The 23831-nt window shown below is 45.4% G+C and overlaps 1 protein-coding gene across 10 annotated transcripts in view; it reads right to left on the bottom strand.

Annotated features, from left to right (window-relative positions):
• LCORL (ligand dependent nuclear receptor corepressor like) overlaps positions 1-23831 on the bottom strand; it is a 186379-nt gene that overhangs the window by 105868 nt on the left and 56680 nt on the right. For 9 of the 10 annotated variants that reach the window (XR_005598812.1, XM_039539456.1, XM_039539451.1 and 6 more), the window contains exon 2: positions 11682-11747. Coding sequence is in view for 9 of the 10 variants with exons in the window: in XM_039539456.1 (XP_039395390.1) it covers positions 11682-11747 (66 nt within the window). In the remaining variant the exon portion in view is untranslated. Of the gene's footprint in view, positions 1-2374; positions 2502-11681; positions 11748-23831 lie in introns of those variants that run through there. The other variant, XM_039539453.1, reaches the window with a different exon arrangement.

The raw sequence follows: 23831 nt of genomic DNA, 5'->3' as shown, positions 1-23831 counted from the left end.
CTTTGCCCCCGGGGGGCGGAGGGGGGATGTGTCACACTCAGAGGCTTGCTGTGTGAAAGGGGTCACCAGTACAAAAGTTTGAGAACCACTGCTTTAAGAGCAAAGAGGGAAATACTGTTTGGGACATAATTTCCAAAACTGTAATTAAAAATTATCATCTGAGTGAGTTGCTGAAACAGTACTGAACACAGTTTGGCCTTGCCTACAATTTGAACTAAAGAGTTTTTAATATTGGTTCAATTAAACTGACTGCTGACAATCAGTGCTAGTAACAGTTGGACTTAATAGTGCAGACAAGGCCAGACAGAATTTCTGCAGAAAAGTCTAAATCCTCAGATGATACCATGAGGTTCTAACACAACATTATGCATACTGGAGAAGTGCCTGGTATCCATGGCAAATACAAGTCAGATGCCACCGCATATTCCAAGTGCATGGCTTTTAAACGTCAACATGGCAAGGGAATTCTGCCATCTTCCACTGAAGTGAAGGGGTTCATCTAATTCCTTCAGTATCAAACAGTTTCTAATGAGGATTATTATATTTCAGACAACTATACTAGTTTCTAAAATCTATACATAAATTAATGTAACTAATTCTTCACAAGTGTGTTAGAATTCTATCCATTTAACAAAGACAGGTTTTCAAAGAAAAAAAGGGAGGAAAGAAATGCATTCCAGAGCAGAGAACCTTCTCACAGAGTATGTCCTACATACAGCGGCCTCTCATTTAAGCCAGGAGATAGTTAGCTAGAGTCACTTTAGGACTATTTAGGGTTTCTCAAGTTAAAATCAATACCGTAAAACTTCACCTGGAAGTCTGTGGTGAAAATTATGGAATACAGGTTTAATGTGTAATTTCCTATGAGAAATACTATTTAATTAACAAAGAAGATAGGTTATTGAATTGAATATCAACATGACTAATGCAACCAGCTTGACTTGTATTTTTAAAAAAATTAGTTCTGTTTGTTTTATTCTGCCCTACAGTACTAATATTCAAGAGAATTTTATACTGGCATTGTGCTATATATTTTGTATTTATAGTATAAAAGTTATCGGGAGAGAGGGGGGACGACTGTGACAACAATTGGTAGTTTTGACAGCTGAAGCTTTTGGCAGCCAGGAAGGAACAGCAGGTAGTGAGATATGGGATAAGCATATTAGCTGAATATTTCTGCTGGATGACTTTAACAGTTCATAACTTTTAGAGCTATTGTTTCAGGCTGTCTGCAGACTCTGGAAGACATTTCTTTAGAATCAGCTCATGTTTTTAAAGCTAACTCTGAAATCATAAAAGAGGTTTGGTTTTGTTTGTTTTACATGAAAGCTTGGATTCTAGAGCTCAGTTTTGTGGCAGGGGTTGAATTTTGTGAGAATTCCTCTGTCTTGGAATCACAGAATACAGTGTTTCCTACTATACATAAGGCTAATTGGAGACTGTTCCTGAACTAGAATAACAGAAATGTAGGACTCAAAAGGGACATTGAAAGGTCATCTAATACAGCCTTCTGCACTGAGGCAGGACTAATTATTATCTAGACCAGGGGTCCCCAACCCCCGGGCTGCGGACCGGTACCGGTCCATGGCCTGTTAGGAACTGGGCTGCGAACCGAGCGCACAGCAGGACATGAGCGGTGAGTGCACAGCAGGACATGAGCGGCTAGGACATGAGCGGTGAGTGAGCTAGCAAAGCTTCATCTGTGTTTAGAGCCGCTCCCCGTCGCTCGCATTACTGCCTGAGCTCCGCCTTCTGTCAGATGTTAGATTCTCATAGGAGCGCGAACCCTACTGTAAACTGCGCATGCGATGGAGGGAGTTTTGCACTCCTTATGAGAATCTAATGCCTGATGATCTGAGGTGGAGCTGAGGCCATGATGCTAGCGCTGGGGAGCGGCTGCAAAAACAGATTACATTAGCAGAGGTTTCACTGCACAGAGACCATAATAAATCAATTGTTTGCAGACTAATATCAGAACCCTATCAGTGAGTGGCAAGTGACAATTAAGCTGCATCTGGTGGCAGGCTTTATAGTGGCAAGTGAGTTGATGTACTTCAATTGTACAGCTGCATCTGGTGGCAGGCTTTAAGTCAGAATCCGACACTTATATTAGTCCACACGGGGCCCGCCCATTATTTTATTTACCACTTCCGTCCGTGCCTCTTTCCCGCACAGTTTTGGTAAGCCCACAAGCTAACCCTGGCCAAAATGAGTAAAAAACAAACGTCGCTGCAAAGCTTCTTTGAAAAGGTGGAAAGACCCAATGATGAGACAGCAGAAGACTCTAAGACGGCCAACAAAAAGAAAGCTGCATTTAAAAGAAAATACCAAGAGTCCTACTTAAATTACGGGTTCATTGCAACAGGTGACTCACATTCTCCACACCCGCTTTGTATAATATGTGGCGACCGGCTATCCAACGAAGCCATGAAACCTTCAAAACTGCTTCGCCACATGGAGACCAAGCACCCTGCATTAAAAGACAAGCCTTTGGAGTTTTTCAAAAGAAAAAAATGTGAACACGAAGAACAGAAGCAATTACTGAAGGCCACCACTTCATCAAATGTGTCTGCACTGAAAGCATCATTCTTAGTGGCTAACCGCATTGCTAAAGCTAAGAAGCCCTTTACTATTGGTGAAGAGTTGATCCTGCCTGCTGCTAAGGACATTTGTCATGAACTTTTAGGAGAGGCTGTAGTTCAAAAGGTGGCACGTGTTCCTCTTTCGGCTAGCACCATAACTAGACGAATTGATGAAATATTGAGGCACAATTGTTAGAGAGGGTGAATGAGTCACCGTAGTACGCAATCCAGGTTGACGAGTCTACCGATGTTGACAACAAGGCAACAATGCTTGTTTTTGTGCGATATATTTTTCAGGAGGATGTGCATGAGGATATGTTATGTACACTTTTGTTGCCAACCAACACCACAGCTGCAGAACTATTCAAGTCTTTGAATGATTACATGTCAGGAAAACTGAATTGGTCATTTTGTGTCTCTATATGCACAGACGGAGCAGCTGCCATGACTGGACGGCTTTCTGGTTTCACTACTCGGGTCAAGGAGGTCGCTTCTGAATGTGAGTCTACGCACTGTGTCATCCATAGAGAAATGCTAGCTAGCCGAAAAATGTCATCTGAACTTAAAGTTTTGCAGGATGTGATTAAAATTATCAACCACATTAAAGTACATGCCCTTAACTCATGTCTGTTCGCGCAGCTCTGTGAGGAGATGGACGCAGAGCACACACGTCTTCTCTTATACACAGAAGTGAGATGGCTTTCTAAAGGTAGATCACTGGCCAGAGTTTTTGAGTTACGAGAGCCGCTCCAGAGATTTCTTTTAGAAAAACAGTCACCACGGGCAGCACATTTCAGTGACACAGAATGGGTCATAAAATTTGCTTACTTGTGTGACATATTCAACCTGCTCAACGAACTCAATCTGTCACTTCAGGGGAGAACAATAACTGTGTTCAAGTCGGCAGATAAAGTGGCTGCATTCAAAGCCAAACTAGAATTATGGGGGCAATGAGTGAACACTGGGATTTTTGACATGTTTCAAACATTAGCAGAGATTTTGAAAGTGACTGAGCCAGGGCCTTCTTTTTCCCAGCTGGTGCATGATCACCTATCTCAGCTTTCAAAAGAGTTTGAGCATTACTTCCCAACCACAAAAGATCCCCGAACTGGGAAGGAATGGATCCGCGACCCATTTGTGAATAAGCCAGGTGAATCAACTTTATCCGTGCTAGAAGAGGATCAACTGCTTGAGATCACAAATGACGGTGGCCTTAAAAGTATGTTTGAGACGACTTCAAATCTCCATACGTTCTGGATTAAAGTCAAGGCGGAATATCCTGAGATTTCCACAAAAGCACTGAAAAGCTTACTTCCATTTTCAACATCCTATCTTTGTGAAGCAGGGTTTTCTGCAGTGACAGCAACCAAAACGAGATTACGGAGTAGACTGGACATAAGCAACACACTTCGGGTGTCACTGTCTCCCATCACCCCCAGATGGGACCATCTAGTTGCAGGAAAACAAGCTCAGGGCTCCCACTAATTCTGCATTATGGTCAGTTGTATAATTATTTCATTATATATTACAATAATAATAGAAATAAAAGTACAAAAATAAATGTAATGCGCTTGAATCGTCCCAAAACCATCCCACAGGTCCGCGGAAATTTTTTTTTCTATGAAACCGGTCCCTGGTGCCAAAAAGGTTGGGGACCGCTGATCTAGACCATCCCTGACATGTGTTTGTCTAACCTGTTCTTAAAAACCTCCAATGAGAGAGATTCCACAACTACTTTGTTCAAGTGCTTAACTACCCTTACAGTTAGAAAGTTGGACCGCGGTCAGTCATCCAGGTAAGGGAAGACAAGACTTCCCTAACGTTGGAGGTGAGCTGTTACCATGAAGAAACATGTGTCTTTGTGAAGACTCATGGAGTGGTTCTAAGTCCAAATGGGAGAACCCTGTATTGGAATTCAAGGTCCCACCTTGAACCTCGGGAATCTTCAGTGGGCTGGGGTGTATGTTGATATGGAAGTAGGCATCTTGCATATCTATGCCGTAAACCATATGCCTTTTTCTAGCAAGGGAATGATGGCTGCAAGCATGACCTTATGGAATTCTGGCTTGCAAATCCAGAGGTTGAGGAGTTGGAAATCCAAAACTGGTCTCCATCACCCCTTCTTCTTGGGTAGCAGGAAGTAGTTGGAATAGAACCCCTGTGTCCTGAAAGACTGAAGAGACTGGTTCCACTGCTCCTCTCTGCAGGAGGGAGTCCACCTCTAGGGCAAGAATACTGTCATGAGAGTGATCTCTAGGGGGTGGTTGGGAGGGAGCTGCGAAGGAGGCACTGTCATAAACACAGCCTCTCCAAAACAAACGATGTCCAAGACCCACTTGACTGTTGTTATAGTTCTCCATGCTGGTTGAAAGAGTTTAAGATAACCCACAAAAGAGGTAGATGGTAGGAACGTTGGTATATGGAATGGTTGACGGCTCTCTATAGTCGCACTCAGAAATACCATTTTCATGACAATTGAGTGTGTTGTGCATAGGTCTGTGTTGCCAGAACAGGTGGACTGATTCTGCGTACCAGAGGACACTCTGAAGAGGCTCCTAGGCAGTAGAAATGTGGTGATCTATAGCCTTGGCGTAGTGGTAGGTGATAAAAAAATTTTCTTTGGTGCCAGTGTATAAATGCCCAAGAATCGTAAGGTGGCTCTAGAGTTTTTAGTGAGTGTAATAGGTCGTCAGTTTTCTTGTTCAAGAGGTGTGACTCAACAAGAAGGTCTTAGATTGTGTTCTGCACCTCTCTAGGGAAACACGTGGAATGTAAACAGGATTCTCTCCTCATGACAATTCCCATTGCTAATACACATGAGGACATGTCTGCTGAATCAACTGCAGCCTGAAGTATGGACCTGGAGACCAACTTGCCTTCCTGTAAAATTGCCTGGAAGCAATTAAATCCTGCTGGGTAACCTGTCTGCAAATTCTTTCATCTAGCCATAGGGAGGGGGATATATCAGTGGTTTGAGCATTGGTCTGCTAAACCCAGGGTTGTGAGCTCAATCTTTGAGAGGGCCATTTAGGGATCTGGGGCAAAAATCGTTCTGGGGATTGATCCTGCTTTGAGCAGGGGGTTGGACTAGATGACCTCCTGAGGACCCTTCCAACCCTGAGATTCTATGACTCTAAGTCATACTTGACCATCAGTGCCAAGTAGTTAGAGATCCGGAACTGCAGTCCAGCCAAGGAGAAGACCTTTCAACCCATAAGGTCCAGTTTCTTACCTTCCCTGTCTGCCGGGGCGGAGCATAGGTGTTGTTGTTTGGTCCACTCCAATGCAGCCTGTATCACCAAGAAATTAGGTGGATGATGTGAAAACAAAAATTCTGACCTCTTGGGGGGGGGGACGGGACGGGACGACATAATATATTTTCTCGGCCCCTTCAGAGTCAGTACGCATATGGCTAGGGTATGCCACATGGTGCGTGCCAGTTGAAGAATGGCCTCATTGATCTGTAGAGCCACCCTTGCTGGTACCGATGTGTGCAGAATGTCTAGTAACTGATGCTGACTGTCCTGCACCTCTTCTAGTGGGATCCCAAGAGCAGTGGCTATACTCCACAGCAGTTCTTGAAACGGTCGATAGTTATCTGGTGGAGAGGAAGATGTCAATGACACGGCAGGGTCTGGAGACAACGACAAGAGTCTCTCCAGATCCACCGGTACCGTCAGAGCCAGGCTAATCGGTGCATTGTCTAACTCCATTTCTGAATATCAATCGGACAAAGGTTGTGTGGACGAAGTTGAGGAGTTCTCCCAAGATGAACAGGACGGCTCTGAAGGCGAATACTGAAGCCATGAGCTCCAATATGGCCAACTCAGTTGATCCTGCTGTTGTGGACCCTGCGCCCAAGGAGCCGGTACCACTTTTGCCTTACCTATGAAGTGGGAAACTACAGGGTGCCGTCAGAACCCTTCAGTAGTCATGCTTCCAGAATGAGAGTGGCAAGCAGGTGAATGTTCGTATCCTCAGAATTGGAGAAATCTGAGGCCTCCGCAAATGGCAGTGCTGATGGAGCCATCAGAATAGGATGTGTCAGAGCGTAGGTGGCAGATAAGCACAGAGAAGCACGCAGAGACCTCAGTCCCTCTAAGGCAAATAGCTTGTGGGGGCCAGGGACACTTCCGAGTCTCCCCAGAGTCAGTGGTATCTGGTTTGTTGATGGGAACAGAACAAGTAAAGGCATCAGTCTCGGAAAAGACATTTCTTGGGATGCCAGCAGAGCTGAAGTAGGCAGAGCATAAGTGTCTGAGATCAGTGTCAACAGATCTGGTGAGTGGTTCAGCCTTTTGTCGCTCTTGTGAGCCCTGGAACGAGTCGTTCCTCTTGGGCTGGATTTTGAGGACAATGCAACGTCTTTCTTGGATTTGGAGGAAGACTTACTGCCATGCTTCTGAGACTCGTGGGTAGGCCATGGTGCGGACTCCATAGCACTGGTACCAGCAAAGCCAGGTAGATGTTGTACAGTAGGGGGCGCAATCTCAGGTTGCTCAGACCAATGTACAGTGGGGGTTCCCCGGCTAGGATCCGATTTCAATCCCTTGTCAGCTTCCATTAAGTGCTTTTTGAGGCGAAGAACTTGGATTTCCCACACATGGACAAGGAAGGAGAGGCAGATACTGCACCTGAATGTGACGTGGGGTTCCTCCAAACAGTACAAAAAGCACTGGTGCTGGTCGCAGATGGAAAGCAAGCAAACGCAGGAAGCACAGATTTTGAATCCTAGTGTCTTTGGCATAATTCACTACCCAGGCCCAGGTAATGGCGGAGGGGAAAGACTGGTTGGCAGGAAAACAACCGAAGTGGCATCCCATGTCCTTAGCCCTATCAACTACTATGAAACTAGGAATTACCTATAAAGAACAATAAAATCCTAACTATGAATAAGGACAGAATCAATTTTTCTAAAATTTGTTGAAAATGCACATTAAGGACGAGATGGCAACAGAAGCTCTGAATCAGACCACGAGGTGGTGAGAAGGAACTGAGGACACTGGCGGTCTGCCCCACCCTGCCCTTTATCGCCTCGGGTGAAACAAGGCAATACAAGGGTACACGTGTGGACTACTTTCAAAAGCTCTGGCTCTGGGCGCATGCACATAACCCTCAGTGGAATACAATAGAGATGATCACTCGAAGAAGAATGATGGATTACTTGGCCCAACTGCCACAATCTATGCAGTCTCCTTCACATCTCTGACTCATTACAACCAATGAAACTGTTGCATGCAAATCAGATGAGACTAAGGGTGGCGATTAATTGAGTTGCATCTGATGTGCAATGGTCTAGGACGGTTGGCATAGAGAGATACATGACTTACTGTTTTATTACATACAGATTTCAGACAATGCCTACCTTACAGAACTTTCTAGGTTATCACAAATCAAGTCCCATGAAGTTTCCCGCCCACAAAACATGTGCCCCCCCATCCCAATTAATCAATTACTCCATCCCAATACACTTCCTATAGCAGGGATAGGCAACCTATGGCACGGGTGCTGAAAGCAGCACGCAAGCTGATTTTCAGTGGCATTCACACTGCCTAGGTCCTGGCCTGGAGGGCTCTGCATTTTAATTTAATTTTAAATGAAGCTTCTTAAACATTCTGAAACCTTATTTACTTTACATACAACAATAGTCTAGTTATATACACCTCTACCTCGATATAACGTGACCCGATATAACACGGTTTCACCTATAACGCGGTAAGATTTTTTGGCTCCTGAGGACAGCGTTATATCAAGGTAGAGGTGTATTATAGATTTATAGAAAGAGATCGTCTAAAAAAGTTAAAATGTATTACTGGCACGCAAAACCTTAAATTAGAGTGAATAAATGAAGATTCGGCACACCACTTCTGAAAGGTTGCCAACCCTGTCCTATAGCACTGTTACTGTTTTCTAATAGGCACAGCAAGAAGCTTGATGTTCTCATCACTTCCCTTTTAACTTTTAGAACTGTTCCATTTGGTGGATGAAAGTAAAGCATAATATTTCTAGTCTCACAAAGCTTTCAAGTGTTATGTTCTTGCAAATACTCCAGAATGACACAAAATAACATCCCCCCCCAAAAAAACCCCACAAAACAGACACCCATCACTGTCTTCCTCAGAAAAATCCAAGATTTTTTTTTTAAATAACTGAAGGAGGAAAAAGTGTTTTCCCCTCCACAGTTTCTCCTCTATCTGCAAAAGATAGCAAAGCAAAAAAAGACAAATACCTGATACAGCATCAAGTGAACCAACTGATTTGTTTAGCAAAAGTTATGCTCCTGGAGTTTGGGGCCAAGAGATTCTCTAATGGATTGGGGGAAAAAAGGCAAGAAAAGCTTGTTAATTAAAATAAATAAAGATCCAGCAGGACCATGTAAAGAGTAGTGAAGCGTTGGGTCTACTGATATAGTCAGACACTGACATGTTCAATAGTTGGTGAGTGAAGGAACATGAAGTCTGAGGGATTCATTGATTCAAGAAGCCTCAAACTTCTCCAAGCGTCAGTGCTTTGATATTACTCAAAAGAATGAATTTATTGATTCTAAACATAAAACTAACAATAGAAGAAAGAAGAGTTGAAGCCATGTTGGTCCCAGAATATCACAGACAAGGTGGTTGAGGTAATATATTTTACTGGACCAGCTACTGTTGGTGAGAGAGACAAGCTTTTGAGCTTACACAGAGCTCTTCGTCAGGCCTGGGAAACTTAATCAGGCTATCATAGCAAAATACAAGATCGAAAGAGACTGTTTAAGTTGGTCCAATAAAAGATATTACCTCACCCACCTTGTCCCTCTAATACAAAGAATTAAGACACCAATTCAGCAAGGTATTTAAGCATGAGTTTAAGTACCTTGCTGAATTGAGCCCCAGGAGAAGAGGCAAATATGATAAAATGCAACGTCATTCAAAGCTATGATGTGGAACTAGACAGTTGTAACCAGGAGTTCCATTGCTAAAGGGCAGTCAGAAAGACTCTGACCAGTGAAGCAATGGATGTGAACTGAGTACCTCAAGCAAGCATAAGATGACTGCTAATGTGTTCATCTATGTAGAACTTGGGAGTTAAAGAGAGTTCTTGCCAAACCTCCTGGATGCCACTGTAATACCAATAAACAAATTTTTAAAAAATATAGTCGGAGGTCATCCCAGTCTGACTCCTTCCCTTTCCCTTACTACAGCTGATCTGGTACTTCCTTGGTTTAGTGTGCTGCCACTGTAGCAGATGTGGTATGAACCCAGCAGGGGTGTCAAACATATAGCCCAGGGGTTCAGAACAGTGGTTCAGGCATCCTGCCAAAATAATGACAGAAAATGGCATTTTAACAATATGTATCTCAGCCAAATCTGAGTGGAATTTCATGGGACACAGAAAAGGCACTTCTGCAGTCCAAGGGAATTCTCAATGTCAAATATCAAACGCCTATTGCAAACAAGGGAGATACGAGACCTTTTCAAAGAAAAGATTATACATTCTTTATAATGGAAAGTGTTAGACAAGCTAAATAGAGGGGTCACTACCAGCTTCCCCATTAATATATCCCATATATATAAATGCACCAATTATATAGCAGTGAGATCTGTCATGTAGATCATCATGTTCCTTTACCTGCATCATCTGTATTCTACCCATTATCCCAATACTACTAACATTCCATGCTTCTGAACTGCTTTCAATCCACTTACAAAACAAACTATTAAAAGGTTTTTCTTCCTTGTATGCCCCAAATTTAAAAATTCCAGTGCCCAAGGAATATTCAAATCTTGTATCACTAATAGGTTTAAAAACCAGTCTCTTGTGCCCACTAGTAATTCTGTCTAGAAAAGGAGTGATTTATACCATTAGAAAGCCAGGAATGCTCCCTTCCCTTTCCAAATGATGAAGTGTATTTGTTTCCACCACAGTACACAGTAATCAGTTATTACTGTATCAGACCTAAAACTGTGACATTATTCTGGAAAAGTTATTTTTAGGAACATGTAAATATTACATAAACATTTTATAATCTCTTTGACTGATGGCACACCTGGCTTTACAGATGGAGGTAACACAAAAAACTGTATCAACAAAAATTGTAACAATTTTTTTTCAAATTTCCCTGAAAAAAAAAGTGAGACACAAATGCAAAAGATATAAAATGATGGAACACTGTAAAAGATTTTACTAACAAAATGATTTACATAACTTAATCATGGATTTGTCACCTTCAAATAATGCAGTTATTCAAATTCATTCCAATGAAGCTTTTACACCTTGCTACACATGATCTGAGCTCAAAGAGCCGAGAACTACATCTATCTCACACATTGCCAATAACTTAACACTTATGACACTGTCAGTAACAAATTGTGAGGCAATGAAAGGTAAGACAAGGGAAAAGATTTTGAGTAATCAAAAGTTTTTTTCAATAAATTATGAAAATGGACTTGACAGTGTCCTTTCTTTTTAAAAATTCAGGCAAGTTCATGTAGGCTTCCCCTGTGCTGTTTTAGTGAGAAACCATTAATATGGCATCATCATTTACCAACATCACACCACAAAGTACATTTTCCTATCAACTTGAATTTAAATTTTTAATTGTTTACAGTTATTCCAGCATAACTCTGCAAACTTGGAAAAAGAGGATGTTACATGGATGCTAGAAGATGACTGTATTATAAAAATTTGCTTAGCCTCTTAAGAGTAGGTGATTATGCAAAATGAATAGCTGTTGAGAACTAGCTAATTCCTAATTAATTCTGATAGCAACAGTCAGAGAACTTAAGCTGTTTTCCTTCCTTTCTGAAAGTTGCTCACAAAAAGAAAGGGATACAGTATTCCAGAAAAGAAAATCTTTCCTGTGCCAGATACTTAGGGATGCCTAGTTAATCCAGGCACTTCATTACTAACAAGTTCCAGCTACTAATTCTGTATATGTACAGAAAGTATGAGGATAGGAAGGAGGCTAAGATGAAAAAATGAATTAGAGAAAACACAATAAAGTTTCACAGCTTCAGATTTCCTTCTCAGACTTCTATAAATGCTTAAAAATAAATTTTCAAATTAAAAGAAAAGCTAGCAAATAAAACCCAGTGCACTAAATACAGGGTCATTTACCTTCAAATAAACTGAGGTCTCTTCGTAGCCTTGGTCCATAAAGCCCTTCTAAAATACTTTCAAAACCTGAAAACAAAAGAAACATTTAAAATGGTGAACAAAACCCTTTAACTCAAAATAAATCAACCAACCAACACAAAAGCCCCAACTAGGCAAATACTTTTTAAACATATGTAGCAACTAAAAATTGTTACAATTTACCGGGTAGAAATATTTTTTCCTTTATCTATAGTGCCATTCAACAGAATTAGAAGATCAACCTAAGACAAGACAATTGCCATCTGTACCGAATCAGCCTATTAAGCCATGCCCCAACAACCTTATCAGATTTAAAAATAACTACAAGGAATCTTAAAGGTGAGACGATTAACCTCATAGCTTGTCCACAAATGAAGTAGTATTTTCCTTTCATTGAGAGGTAGGCTCCTCTATGACAAAAATGTGAGCTTCAAAATATAAGGTTCTCAACTTTGATCTTCAGAATTATATAATTACAATATGCATTCTAATAATATGAATTTCTACAAATGTATCAATTATGAACTTTTCTAGACTAACGCAAAGCTTGTTTCCTCTTTTTTAATTATAGCTAAAATTATATAATAGTGCACTATTGGGGGGAGGGGGAAAAGGCTCTCCCAAGAATTCTTCCTAGCCTCACGCAAAAATTTAAGGATGAAAATTAATTTTAAAATTAAGGATGAAACAAATCAAAATATTTTCAAGATTCACCATTTTACTTTAGGCATCTGGAAATATCAATTAAATAGGACTACAATGGAAGAAAAGATGATGTGTCAGGAGGCAATTGACAAGAGGAAACAGAAGACGTTGTTCAAGTCTACTGCTGGAAATGGGGGAGGAGTTTCCAACACTGTGTTGGAGTGGCAAGAGGGAGTCTTTGGCCTGGTCGAATTTAGCCGCGTTAGGTAGATTTAAAAAATGACTGCGTCCACACAACCAACCCCATTCCATCAACCTAAAGGGCTCTTAAAATCGACCTCTGTACTCCTCCCCGAGGGGAGTAGCGCTAAAATCGACCTTGCTGGGTCAAATTTGGGGTAGTGCAGATGCAAATTGACAGTACTGGCCTCCAGGAGCTATCCCAAAGTGCTCCATTGTGACCGCTCTGGACAGCACTTTGAACTCCCATTCACTAGCCAGGTACACAGGAAAAGCCCCGGGAACTTTTGAATTTCATTTCCTGTTTGGTCAGCGTGGAACTCAGCAGCACTCAGCAGCACAGCTGACCATGCAGTCCCCCCAGAATCGTGAGCGTAGAATGTTTCTACACTCCCCCTATCATCGAAAAAAAAACCAACCAACCAAACAAAAAAAACACCACACTCGCGATGACATGTTTTCCGAGCTGATGCAGTCCTCCTGTGCTGATAGGGCACAGCTTAATGCATGGAGGCATTCAATGGCAGAGGCCAGGAAAGAATTAAGTGAACGCGAAGAACGGAGGCAGGACATGATGCTGAGGCTAATGGGGGAGCAAATGGACAAGATGAAGTGTCTATTGGAGCTGCAGGAAAGCCAACAAGAGCACAGACCCCCGCTGCATCCACTGTATAACCACCTACCCTCCTTCCCATGTTCCATAGCCTCCTCATCCAGACGCCCAAGAACGTGTGGGGGAGGCGCTGGGCAACCAGCAACACCACTGCAGAGGATGACCCAAGCAACAGAAGGCTACAACTCAAACTATTTGATTTGGAGTGTGGCTACAATAAGCAATGTGGCCTTGTCCTTCCCTCCTTCCCCACCCAACCCGGGCTACCTTGTCCACTATCTCATTTTTTTTAATAAAGAAAGAAAGAATGCATGGTTTCAAAACAATAGTTACTTTATTTCAAAGAGGGGAGGGTGGTTGTCTTACAGGGAATTAAAATCAGCAAGGGGGGTGGGTTTGCATCAAGGAGAAACACACACAACTGTCACACCGAAGCCTGGCCAGTCATGAAACTGTTTTTCAAAGCCTTTCTGATGCGCAGCACGCCTTGCTGTGCTCTTCTAATCGCTCTGGTGTTGGCTGCTCAAAATCAGATGCCAGGCGATTTGCCTCAACCTCCCACCCCGCCATAAACGTCTCCCCCTTACTCTCACAGATATTATGGAGCACACAGCACGCAGCAATAACAATGGGAATGCTGGTTGTGCTGAGGTCTGACTTAGTCAGCAAACAGTGCCAGCGAGCTTTTAAACATCCAAAGGCACATTCTACCACCATTCTATAGTTGAACTGCTCCTTACTACTGTCCAGACTTCATGAGCCATGGAAGCAAGGGGTAGGCTGGAGTAGGTGCAACTGCGCGGTGCATCTGGCCGGGAGAGCAGCCTGAGGCAGAAGCCTCCAGCTCGCATGATATTCCAGGCAGGACTGAATCTCCATGAGACGAAACTTAAGGAAGAGAATGAGCTGGAGTCTCTGGCTCTCATTCGGTACTCCAAGAGGAGGATGGCCATGTCTGTCCAGGCGCCCATGATCGACCTTACTGAGGAGGATTCCAAGGAGTCCTCCCCGAGCAGCAGTACCATATCTGCCAGCAGCACCCAGGACCAGAACAGATCCCCCGAGCTCGTCGCTGGGGAGCAAGAGAGTAGAGTTGCAGGGGAAGTGGTGGAATACCAGGATGGGTATGATTTTGGAATTGGGGAGCTCATGGGGGCGGAGATCAAGCGCTTCTCCTAGTGGCCTGCAATCATCGTCTCCTACAGAGTCAATCCAAACATCAGGCAATCTCCGGAATGCACTGGGTGCAATGGTTTGGGGATGGGAAGTTCTCCGAGGTTTCAGCAGACAAGCTGGTGGGTCTGATGGCTTTTAGGCAGCATTTCAACCACTCCACCTTTAATAAGCTGGTTTCCAATCAATGAGCCGTAGACCATGCCCTGGAGATTGCTAGGAGCCGGGCAGGGAAGACCTTCCCAGAACCCAGAGCCAAGCGTCTAAAGACTAACTTCTGCAACAACAGCAAGCAGCGGGAGGAGGACAACCACAGCAGAAAGCAAATGGTTTCCGAAGTCACAAACAACAACAGGAGCCTTGAAGACAGTCTATGCCTGGGGTGTCTCAAATAACCTGCAATACCATGTCATTATGTTCATTTTTGGTACTTTTCTTCCCTCTAGAACTTTAAATTTAATGATATTTAGTCATCATTACTTTGTTTCAGCTAGTTACTTCTTGAATTAACTCCTGCATCTTACTTAAGAGTATATATAATATATGGAGATATACCTATCTCATAGAAAGGTCATTGAGTCCAGACCCATACCTTCACTAGCAGGACTAAGTACTGATTTTGCCCCAGATCCCTAAGTGGCCCCCTCAAGGGCTGAACTCACAACTGTGGGTTTAGCAGGCCAATGCTCAAACCACTGAGCTATCCCTTCCCCCTACACGGAGTCTTTCCTCGTACTCTAGAACTAACTGTTTCAAGAAGCAGTCATTTAAAGTGCTGAGAAATTGCTTCTCATAATTTTGCCCTATAGTGTCATTTGACCAGTTTACACACAGGTAACTGAAAAAGCCCCATTATTACATTGGCATGGTAGTTCCACAACAGTGAAGGTTACATGAGATTTCCATTTTAATTATGGTGAAGAGTCTATGAAAAGAATCTGTGTTTTGCATGAGAAGAATTTGAAATGCTTATTGAAATTTATGAACTGCTTGAATTTCTATGGCAGTTTAAAGTGATAAAATATAAAGGTTAGTTTCTGTTTTTTTAAGAGTAGAGTGACAATTTTTAAATTTATTTTAGCATCTGACATTGTTTTAAAAAATGATCTTAAGACATACTAAAGTAGTCTGATGTATGAAATTAAATGTGTGTGATTCTTTGCTATGAGTAGACGGGAAGAATGTTAGAAGAAATAACTATATAAAATACATGGCAAAAGGTTTTAAAAGTTACTGTATTTAACATCAATATTTTGTTGTTGCTGGTCAAAGCTGACATAGTTACTGATGACAAAGTATATGCTGACACCATGACCCCACATATTGAGGTTTAAAGAGCCAGACTGTATTACAGTTGAATCTTCCAAAGTTGTGTACTGTGGTAGGAAACAGATGTCTTGTTACATTATATCATCCTAAACCCTGTCATTAGGCTAAATACAGGAGTAACTGTATGAATGAAACTATCAGAGGGATAAATACCAGGATAAATAACTCCTCCCCCTTCCTGGTATTTAAGTTACACACCAATGTTGGCACAAGAACAAATGGATACAAACTGGCCATCAACAAGTTTAGGTTTGAAACTAGACGAAGGTTTCTAACCACCAGAGGAGTGACATTCTGGAACAACCTTCCAAGGGGGAAAAAAATGCTAACTGGCTTCAGACTGAGATTAATAAATTTATGGAGGGAATGATATGATGAGACTGCCTACCATGGCACATAGCCAATCTGCAACTGCTAGTTGCAAATATCTCCAGTGGCCAGTCATGGGACACTAGATGGGGAGGGCTCTGAGTTACTACAGAGACTTCTTTCCAAAGTGTCTAGCTTTTGGGTCTTGCCCACATGCTCAGGGTCTAACACACCCCCATATTTGGGGTTGGAAAGGAATTTTCCCCCAATTCAGACTGGCAGATTCACCTTCCTGTGCAGCATGGAGCAGGGGTTGCTTGCAGGTTTTAACTAGTGTAAATGGTGGATTATCTGTAACTTGAAGTCTTTACATCATGATTTGATTTGAGGACTTGAGGACTTCAGTAACTCACCCAGAGGTTATGGGTCTATTACAGAAGGAGATGAGCGAGGTTCTGTGGCCTGCAATGTGCAGGTCAGACTAGATGATCATGATGGACCTTTCTTGTAATCTATTAATAGAAAAAATTACATGTAAAGCATTTGTCACACTTTTCACTGCTGGTGTTACTCACTGACAGGTAGAGAGGTATGCTTCACACTGATAGAGACATGGAATGCAAGTACGGATAATACTGCTGCAGCTGCTGTTAGCCAAACTCATTTTTTGGAAATATGGGATTGACTAGGGCATGTTTCAGGAAACAAGCAGTCATGCAAACTACTACTTCTCTTCAGCTGACTGGTTATGTTATCATTGCTGTGACAAAGTTCCTCCTCTACCTTGGTGGGTCCTGCACTTATTGGCAGATTTTGCTAACCTCAGAGATCTTCCTGTGTTGGATCAGGAGTTGGGAGGTTTTGGGGCGAACCCGGGTCCACCCTCTACTCCTGGTGCCAGCCAAGGGGGCCTTGTGGACTGCAGCCAAGGGGGCCTTGTGGACTGCAGCCAAGGGGGCCTTGTGGACTGTCTAGAGTACCTTCTGGAACAGCTACACGACAGTTACAATTCCCTGGGCTACTTCCCCATGGCCTCCTCCCAACACCTTCTTTGTCCTCACCACAGGACCTTCTTCCTGATGTCTGTTAACGCTTGTCTGATAACCCTGTTATCTTACCCAGGGAAAAGGGACCTGCTTAACCTGGAGCTAATATATCTACCTTCGACCACTCTCTTGTAGCCATCTAGCCTGACCCTGTCACATTGCTAAACATAATGGTCTACCCATAGCGTATTTACTTCACTGATTTTTCCTTGGTGATTAAATGTTAGAGATAGAGACCTTCTCAAGGTATGTTGAGACCTCTCACACCATACAGAACAGTCAATACAGCCAGCAAGCCTCAGCGATGCTGTTTCTCTCTCTCCAGCTCTCTGCTCTGTCCCTGGAGAGAAACCCCCCGTAGCACACCAATTTTCCTCACAAAAAAGAAAACTACCATCATATTTTTGGTTAAGGCTGAATCAGGACAACCCCCTCCCTCAAATCTATCCGGACATTTGAAAGTGTGGAAACAAGTTAGAGAAAGAGTTTTCAGTATTCCTTGTCATTTTCACTTCATCTACAATGCTGCTGATCATGCACTCCAAAAGGCATTTACTTCATTAAACTTAGTCACAAAATGTTAACAATTTCAGCAGGGCTGAAGCAAAATAACTAAATAAAATAAACTATGAAACAGATGTATCAATAAATTGATACAAGTATGAGGTCAACATCAAGATTTTGTGTGAAAGAATTGGCTAAAGTGGGATACTTGTTGTTTCAGTATACGTTGGATATAGATTCACAAATTCATAGACTCTAGGACTGGAAGGGACCTCGAGAGGTCATCAAGTCCAGGCCTCTGCCATCATAGCAGGACCAAATACTGTCTAGACCATCCCTGATAGACATTTATCTAACCTACTCTTAAATATCTCCAGAGATGGAGATGCCACAACCACCCTAGGCAATTTATTGCAGTGTTTAACCACCCTGACAGTTAGGAACATTTTCCTAATGTCCAACCTAAACCTCCCTTGCTGCAGTTTAAGCCCATTGCTTCTTGTTCTATCCTTAGAGGCTAAGATGAAAAAACGGTTACCCACCTTTTAGTAACTGTTGTTCTTAGAGATGTGTTGTTCATATCCATTCAAAGTAGGTGTGCGCGCGCCACGTGCACACCAGCCGGAAGATTTTCCCCTAGCAGCGTCTGTAGGGTCGGCCCTGGCACCCTCTGGAGTGGCGCCACTACGGCGCCCTATAAAGGAGCCCACCGACCCTCCAACCCCTCAGTTCCTTCTTGCCAGCACTCCGACAGAGGGGCAGGAGGGTGGGTATTGGAATGGACATGAACAACACATCTCGAAGAACAACAGTTACTAAAAGGTGGGTAACTGTTTTTTCTTCTTCGAGTGGTTGTTCATGTCCATTCAAAGTACGTGACTCACAATCCTAACCTTAGGTGGTGGGGTCGGAGATCACTGCTGACTGGAGTACTGCACGACCGAAGGCTGCATCATCCCTAGCCTGGTGCGTGATGGCGTAGTGTGCCGAGAACGTTTGGATGAAGGACCACGTGGCCGCTCTACAAACCTCCTGAGTCGGGATCTGAGCCAGGAACGCCGCAGAGGAGGCCTGCGCCCTAGTGGAGTGGGCCGTGACCGAAGGGACAGGGGTCTTAGCTATACAGTAACACTCTCGGATGCAGGTCGCGATCCACGAAGAGATTCGCTGAGAGGAGACTGGGAGCCCCTTCATCCTATCCGCCACTGCGATGAAGAGCTGAGTTGAGCGTCTGAACGGCTTGGTACGCTCGATGTAAAAAGCCACGGCCTTGCGGACATCCAGGGAATGTAACCTCCGCTCCTCATTGGAAGAGTGTGGTTTCAGATAAAACACCGGGAGAAAAATATCTTGACCCATGTGGAACTGTGAGACGACCTTGGGTAGGAAAGCCGGGTGAGGTCTAAGTTGGACCTTGTCCTTATAGAAGACAGTGTACGGGGGCTCGGATGTTAACGCCCTGAGCTCCGACCTGCGCAGGAAGGCCGCCACGACTGCCATGCACTTCGTGAAGACCCTTGGAGCAGCTGACAGGCCGAACGGGAGCACTATGAACTGCAGATGGGCATCGGCCATGACAAACCTGAGGTACCGACGGTGTCGGGGAATTATGGCAATGTGGAAATAAGCGTCCTTTAAGTCGAGGGTGGCATACCAATCTCCTGGATCCAGCGAGGGAATAATTGAGGACAGGGAGACCATGCGGAACTTGAGCTTTCGCACAAACTTGTTCAGCCGCCGCAAGTCTAGGATGGGTCTCAGGCCCCCTTTCGCCTTCGGTATTAGGAAATACCGGGAGTAGAAGCCTTTGCCCCTGAGCTCTCAAGGGACTTCCTCAACTGCCCCTGCCTCCATGAGGGACTTCACTTCTTCAGTTAGAAGTTGCTCGTGAGATGGGTCCCTGAAGAGGGATGGGGAGGGGGGCTGGTGGGGCAGGAGGGAGGAGAACTGGATAGAATATCCCCTCTCTACCGTGCGGAGCACCCAGCTGTCCGACGTGATTCGGGACCAGGCACGGTAGAAGGGGGACAGATGTGACCCAAAAGGTAGGAGTGGAAGGATCCAGAGTCTCGATAGGTACGTCACCCTCAACCGTACCATCAAATAGGGGGTCTAGGCCCCGATGGTGATCTCGATTGACTGGATGCCTGGCCGGAGGGGTGGCGTTGGTGACGCCTCCTGCCATTTCTGCCCCGCTTGCGCCCCAGCTCCTGGCGAGTCTGAGGCTGGTAGGGGCGTGGGGCCGTCTGCAGCCTAAACTGCCTGCGCTAGGTCGCAGGGGTATGCAAGCCCAGCGAGCGAAGCGTGGCCCGCGAGTCCTTTAGGCTATGCAGACATTTGTCCATCTTTTCTGAAAATAACATCAGCCCCTTGAAGGGGAGGTCTTGAATGGTCTGCTGGACCTCATAGGGCAGGCACGAGACCTGGAGCCAGGCTCCCCGCCGCATGACCAGGCCCGTGGCCAGGGTGCACGAGGCTGAGTCCGCTGCATCTAAGGAAGCCTGGAGAGGGGCTCGGGAGATCAGCTTTCCCTCCTCCACTAGGGCCGAAAACTCTGACCTCGAGTCCTGGGGAAGGAGCTCCGTAAACTTCGACATGGCTGAACACGTGTTATGACCATATCGGCTTACAATTGCCTGTTGGTTGGCAATGCGGAGTTGTAGGCCTGCCGTGGAGTACAATTTTCTACGAAAGAGGTCGAGTCTTTTAGCGTCCCTGCTCTTTGGTGTTGACCCCTGAAACCCTTGACGCTCCCACTGGTTGGCCACATCCACCACCAGGGAGTCCGGGGGGGGAGGGTGTACAAGTGTTCATGCCCTTTAGAGGGAACGAAATAGCGCCGCTCCGTTCTCTTGGCAGTAGGGGCCAGTGAGGCTGGCGTTTGCCATAAGGTGCGGGATGTATCCGCTATAGTCTTTATCAGCGGGAGAGCCACCCTGGATGGCCCTGAGGGAGCCAGGATATCTACTACAAGGTCCGCGTCCACCTCGATTTCCTCGGCTTGGATTGCGAGGCTCTGAGCTGCTCGCCGGAGCAATTGTTGGAGGATTTGAGTGTCCTCCAGGGCCGGTGCCGTAGCCGTGCCCGAGACCGCTTCGTCGGGGGAGGAAGACGAGGAAATTACATGGATCGGCCCTTCCTCCGGTGCATGCAGCCCTTTGGGGTCCTGCGGCACACGGTACTGTGGTTGCGGTGCCGGTTCCGATTCTAAATGCGGCACCGCAACTGGTACCGGGGTCGCCAGTGAGCGGCTTGGCGTATCGGGCGGTGCCTGCAGAGCCCGAACTGAAGCCGCTGCCCAGCTAGGGGGTGCTGAACTTGGATATGGCACACCCCTGCCCAGCGACGGTGCCGGTGGAGGAGGCAGCAGCGCTGGGGCCACCGACGCCGAGGAGACCAAGGCCGACCTCGATCGAGGACCAAACGCCTGGCCTACCAACTGGTGGTAGGCCCAGGGAGTCCAAAACAGCCACTGTGAGGGCGGATGCGATTGCTGCTGCCACTGTGGGTAACGCTGGTGGCTCGCCCCCAAAACCGATCTCCTGCTCCACGACCGGCTGGTGGAGTAGGAGTCTGCCTCTGAGTCTGAGGTCTCTGAGTACGAGAACCTGGGCGGAGGAGCAGCACCCGGTGCCGTTGGAGAGCGGTGCTGAGGCGGTGGGGAGCCTCTTATCTAGTCCGGTGCCACCTTAGCGGTGCGGTGCGGGGAGGGAGGCGACAGCATGGCCGGCTTGCCCTTCGATTGTACCAGGGGACGGGCCGCGGTAGGCAACTCCCTACGGTCTGGGGAGGCCGGCGCCGGGAGTCCCATCAAGTCTGAGGCTGTCTTGAACACCTCCGGCGTCGAAGGGAGGCGCAAGTCTCCGCTGAGGTCCGGGGATCTAGGCCGGTCCGGACTCGACCGCCTTCTCTGCGGTGCGGGAATCAACGGAGCAGCCGAGGGGTGTAGCCCAGCCTGTCCACTTGCACCCGCAGACGGCGTCAGCCTCGGATCCTGGTGGGGAGACCATTCCCTCACCGGCTTTCTCTTCTTGGCGGGCACCGGCGATGGTGAGCGGTGCCGCACTAAGGCCGACTTCCTATGACCCGACTCCGTCCGGTGCCGGGTTTTAGAGAACTTGGGCTGGGCCCTAAGTCCTGATGTCAGTGCTGGGGCGCTCCGCACCGAGGAAGACGTGCTGGGCACCGCCTCGGCCGGTTCCGGGTCCGAGGGTGGCCTCAGGGAAGCCTCCATCAGGAGGACTCTAAGTCTTTGAGCTCTGTCTTTGAGAGTTCTCGGGTGGAAGCCTCTGCAGATAGAGCACTGGTCCTTTTGGTGGCTCTCTCCGAGGCACCTCAAACAAGCAGAGTGCGAGTCACTCTTGGGCATGAATTTCCCGCAGTCCTTGCAGAGTTTAAACCCAGGGGACCCGGGCATGCCCCAGTAGGCGACGATGACTGGAGGGGGGACCCCCCCAACTACGAAGAACTATATACAATAATCTAAGTAAACTAACTAACTATATACACGGACTATACACAAAGATAGGACATTGCTAACTTGCTATGCGCAAGAGAAGTTCCAGCTAGCCATCACCGGCAGTAAGAAGGAACTGAGGGGGTGGAGGGTCGGCAGGCCCCTTTATAGGGTTCCGTAGTGGCACCACTCCAGGGGGCGCCAGAGCCGACGCTACGGATGCTGCTAGGGGAAAATCTTCTGGCTGGCGTGCACACACCTACTTTGAATGGACATGAACAACCACTCGAAGAACAAGTTTTCTCCCTCCTCCTGATGACACCCTTTTAGATACCTGAAAACTGCTATCATGTCCTCTCTCAGTCTTCTCTTTTCCAAACTAAACAAATCCAATTCTTTCAGCCTTCCTTCATATGTCATGTTCTCAAGACCTTTAATCATTCTTGATGCTCTTCTCTGGACCCTCTCCAATTTCTCCACATCTTTCTTGAAATGCGGCGCCCAGAACTGGACACAATACTCCAGCTGAGGCCTAACCAGCGCAGAGTAGAGCGGAAGAATGACTTCTCGTGTCTTGCTCACAACACATCTGTTAATCCATCCCAGAATCATGTTTGCTTTTTTTGCAACAGCATCACACTGTTGACTCATATTTAGCTTGTGGTCCACTATAACCCCTAGATCCCTTTTTACTGTACTCCTTCCTAGGCAGTCTCTTCCCATTCTGTATGTGTAAAACTGATTGTTCCTTCCTAAGTGGAGCACTTTGCATTTGTCCTTATTAAACTTCATCCTGTTCACCTCAGACCATTTCTCCAATTTGTCCAGATCATTTTGAATTATGACCCTATCCTCCAAAGCAGTAGCAATCCCTCCCAGCTTGGTATCATCTACAAAGTTAATAAGCATACTTTCTATGCCAATATCTAAGTCGTTGATGAAGATACTGAACAGAGCCGGTCCCAAAACAGACCCCTGCGGAACCCCACTTGTTATACCTTTCCAGAAGGATTGGGAACCACTAATAACTACGCTCTGAGTACGGTTATCCAGCCAGTTATGCACCCACCTTATAGTAGCCCCATCAGAGTTGTATATGCCTAGTTTATTGATAAGAATATCATGCCAGATCGTACCAAATGCTTTACTAAAGACTAGGTATACCACATCTACCACTTCTCCCTTATCCACAAGACTCGTTATCCTATCAAAGAAAGCTATCCGAGTGGTTTGACATTTGTTCTTTACAAATCCATGCTGGCTATTCCCTATCACCTTACCACCTTCCAAGTGTTTGCATATGATTTCCTTAATTACTTGCTCCATTATCTTCCCTGGCACAGAAGTTAAACTAACTGGTCTGTAGTTTCCTGGGTTGTTTTTATTTCCCTTTTTGTAGAAGGGCACTATATTTGCCCTTTTCCAGTCTTCTGGACTCTCTGCTGTCTCCCATGATTTTCCAAAGATAATTGCTAGAGCTCAGATACCTTCTCTGTTAGCTCCTTGAGTATTCTGGGATGCATTTCATCAGGCCCTGGTGACTTGCAGGGATCTAACTTTTCTAAGAGATTTTTAACTTGTTCTTTTTTTATTTTATCTTCTAAACCTACCCCCTTCCCATTAGCATTCACTATATTAGGCATTCCTTCAGACTTCTCGGTGAAGACCGAAACAAAAAAGTCATTAAGCATCTCTGCCATTTCCAAGTTTCCTGTTACTGTTTCTCCCTCCTCAGTGAGCAGTGGGCCTACCATCTCTTTGGTCTTCCTCTTGCTTCTAATGTATTGATAAAAAGTCTTCTTGTTTCCCTTTATTCA

The sequence above is a fragment of the Mauremys reevesii genome, linkage group 5, assembly GCF_016161935.1.
Source record: "Mauremys reevesii isolate NIE-2019 linkage group 5, ASM1616193v1, whole genome shotgun sequence".
In the NCBI taxonomy this organism is placed as follows: Eukaryota; Metazoa; Chordata; order Testudines; family Geoemydidae; genus Mauremys; species Mauremys reevesii.
This window is presented reverse-complemented; position numbering and strand designations above follow the sequence as displayed.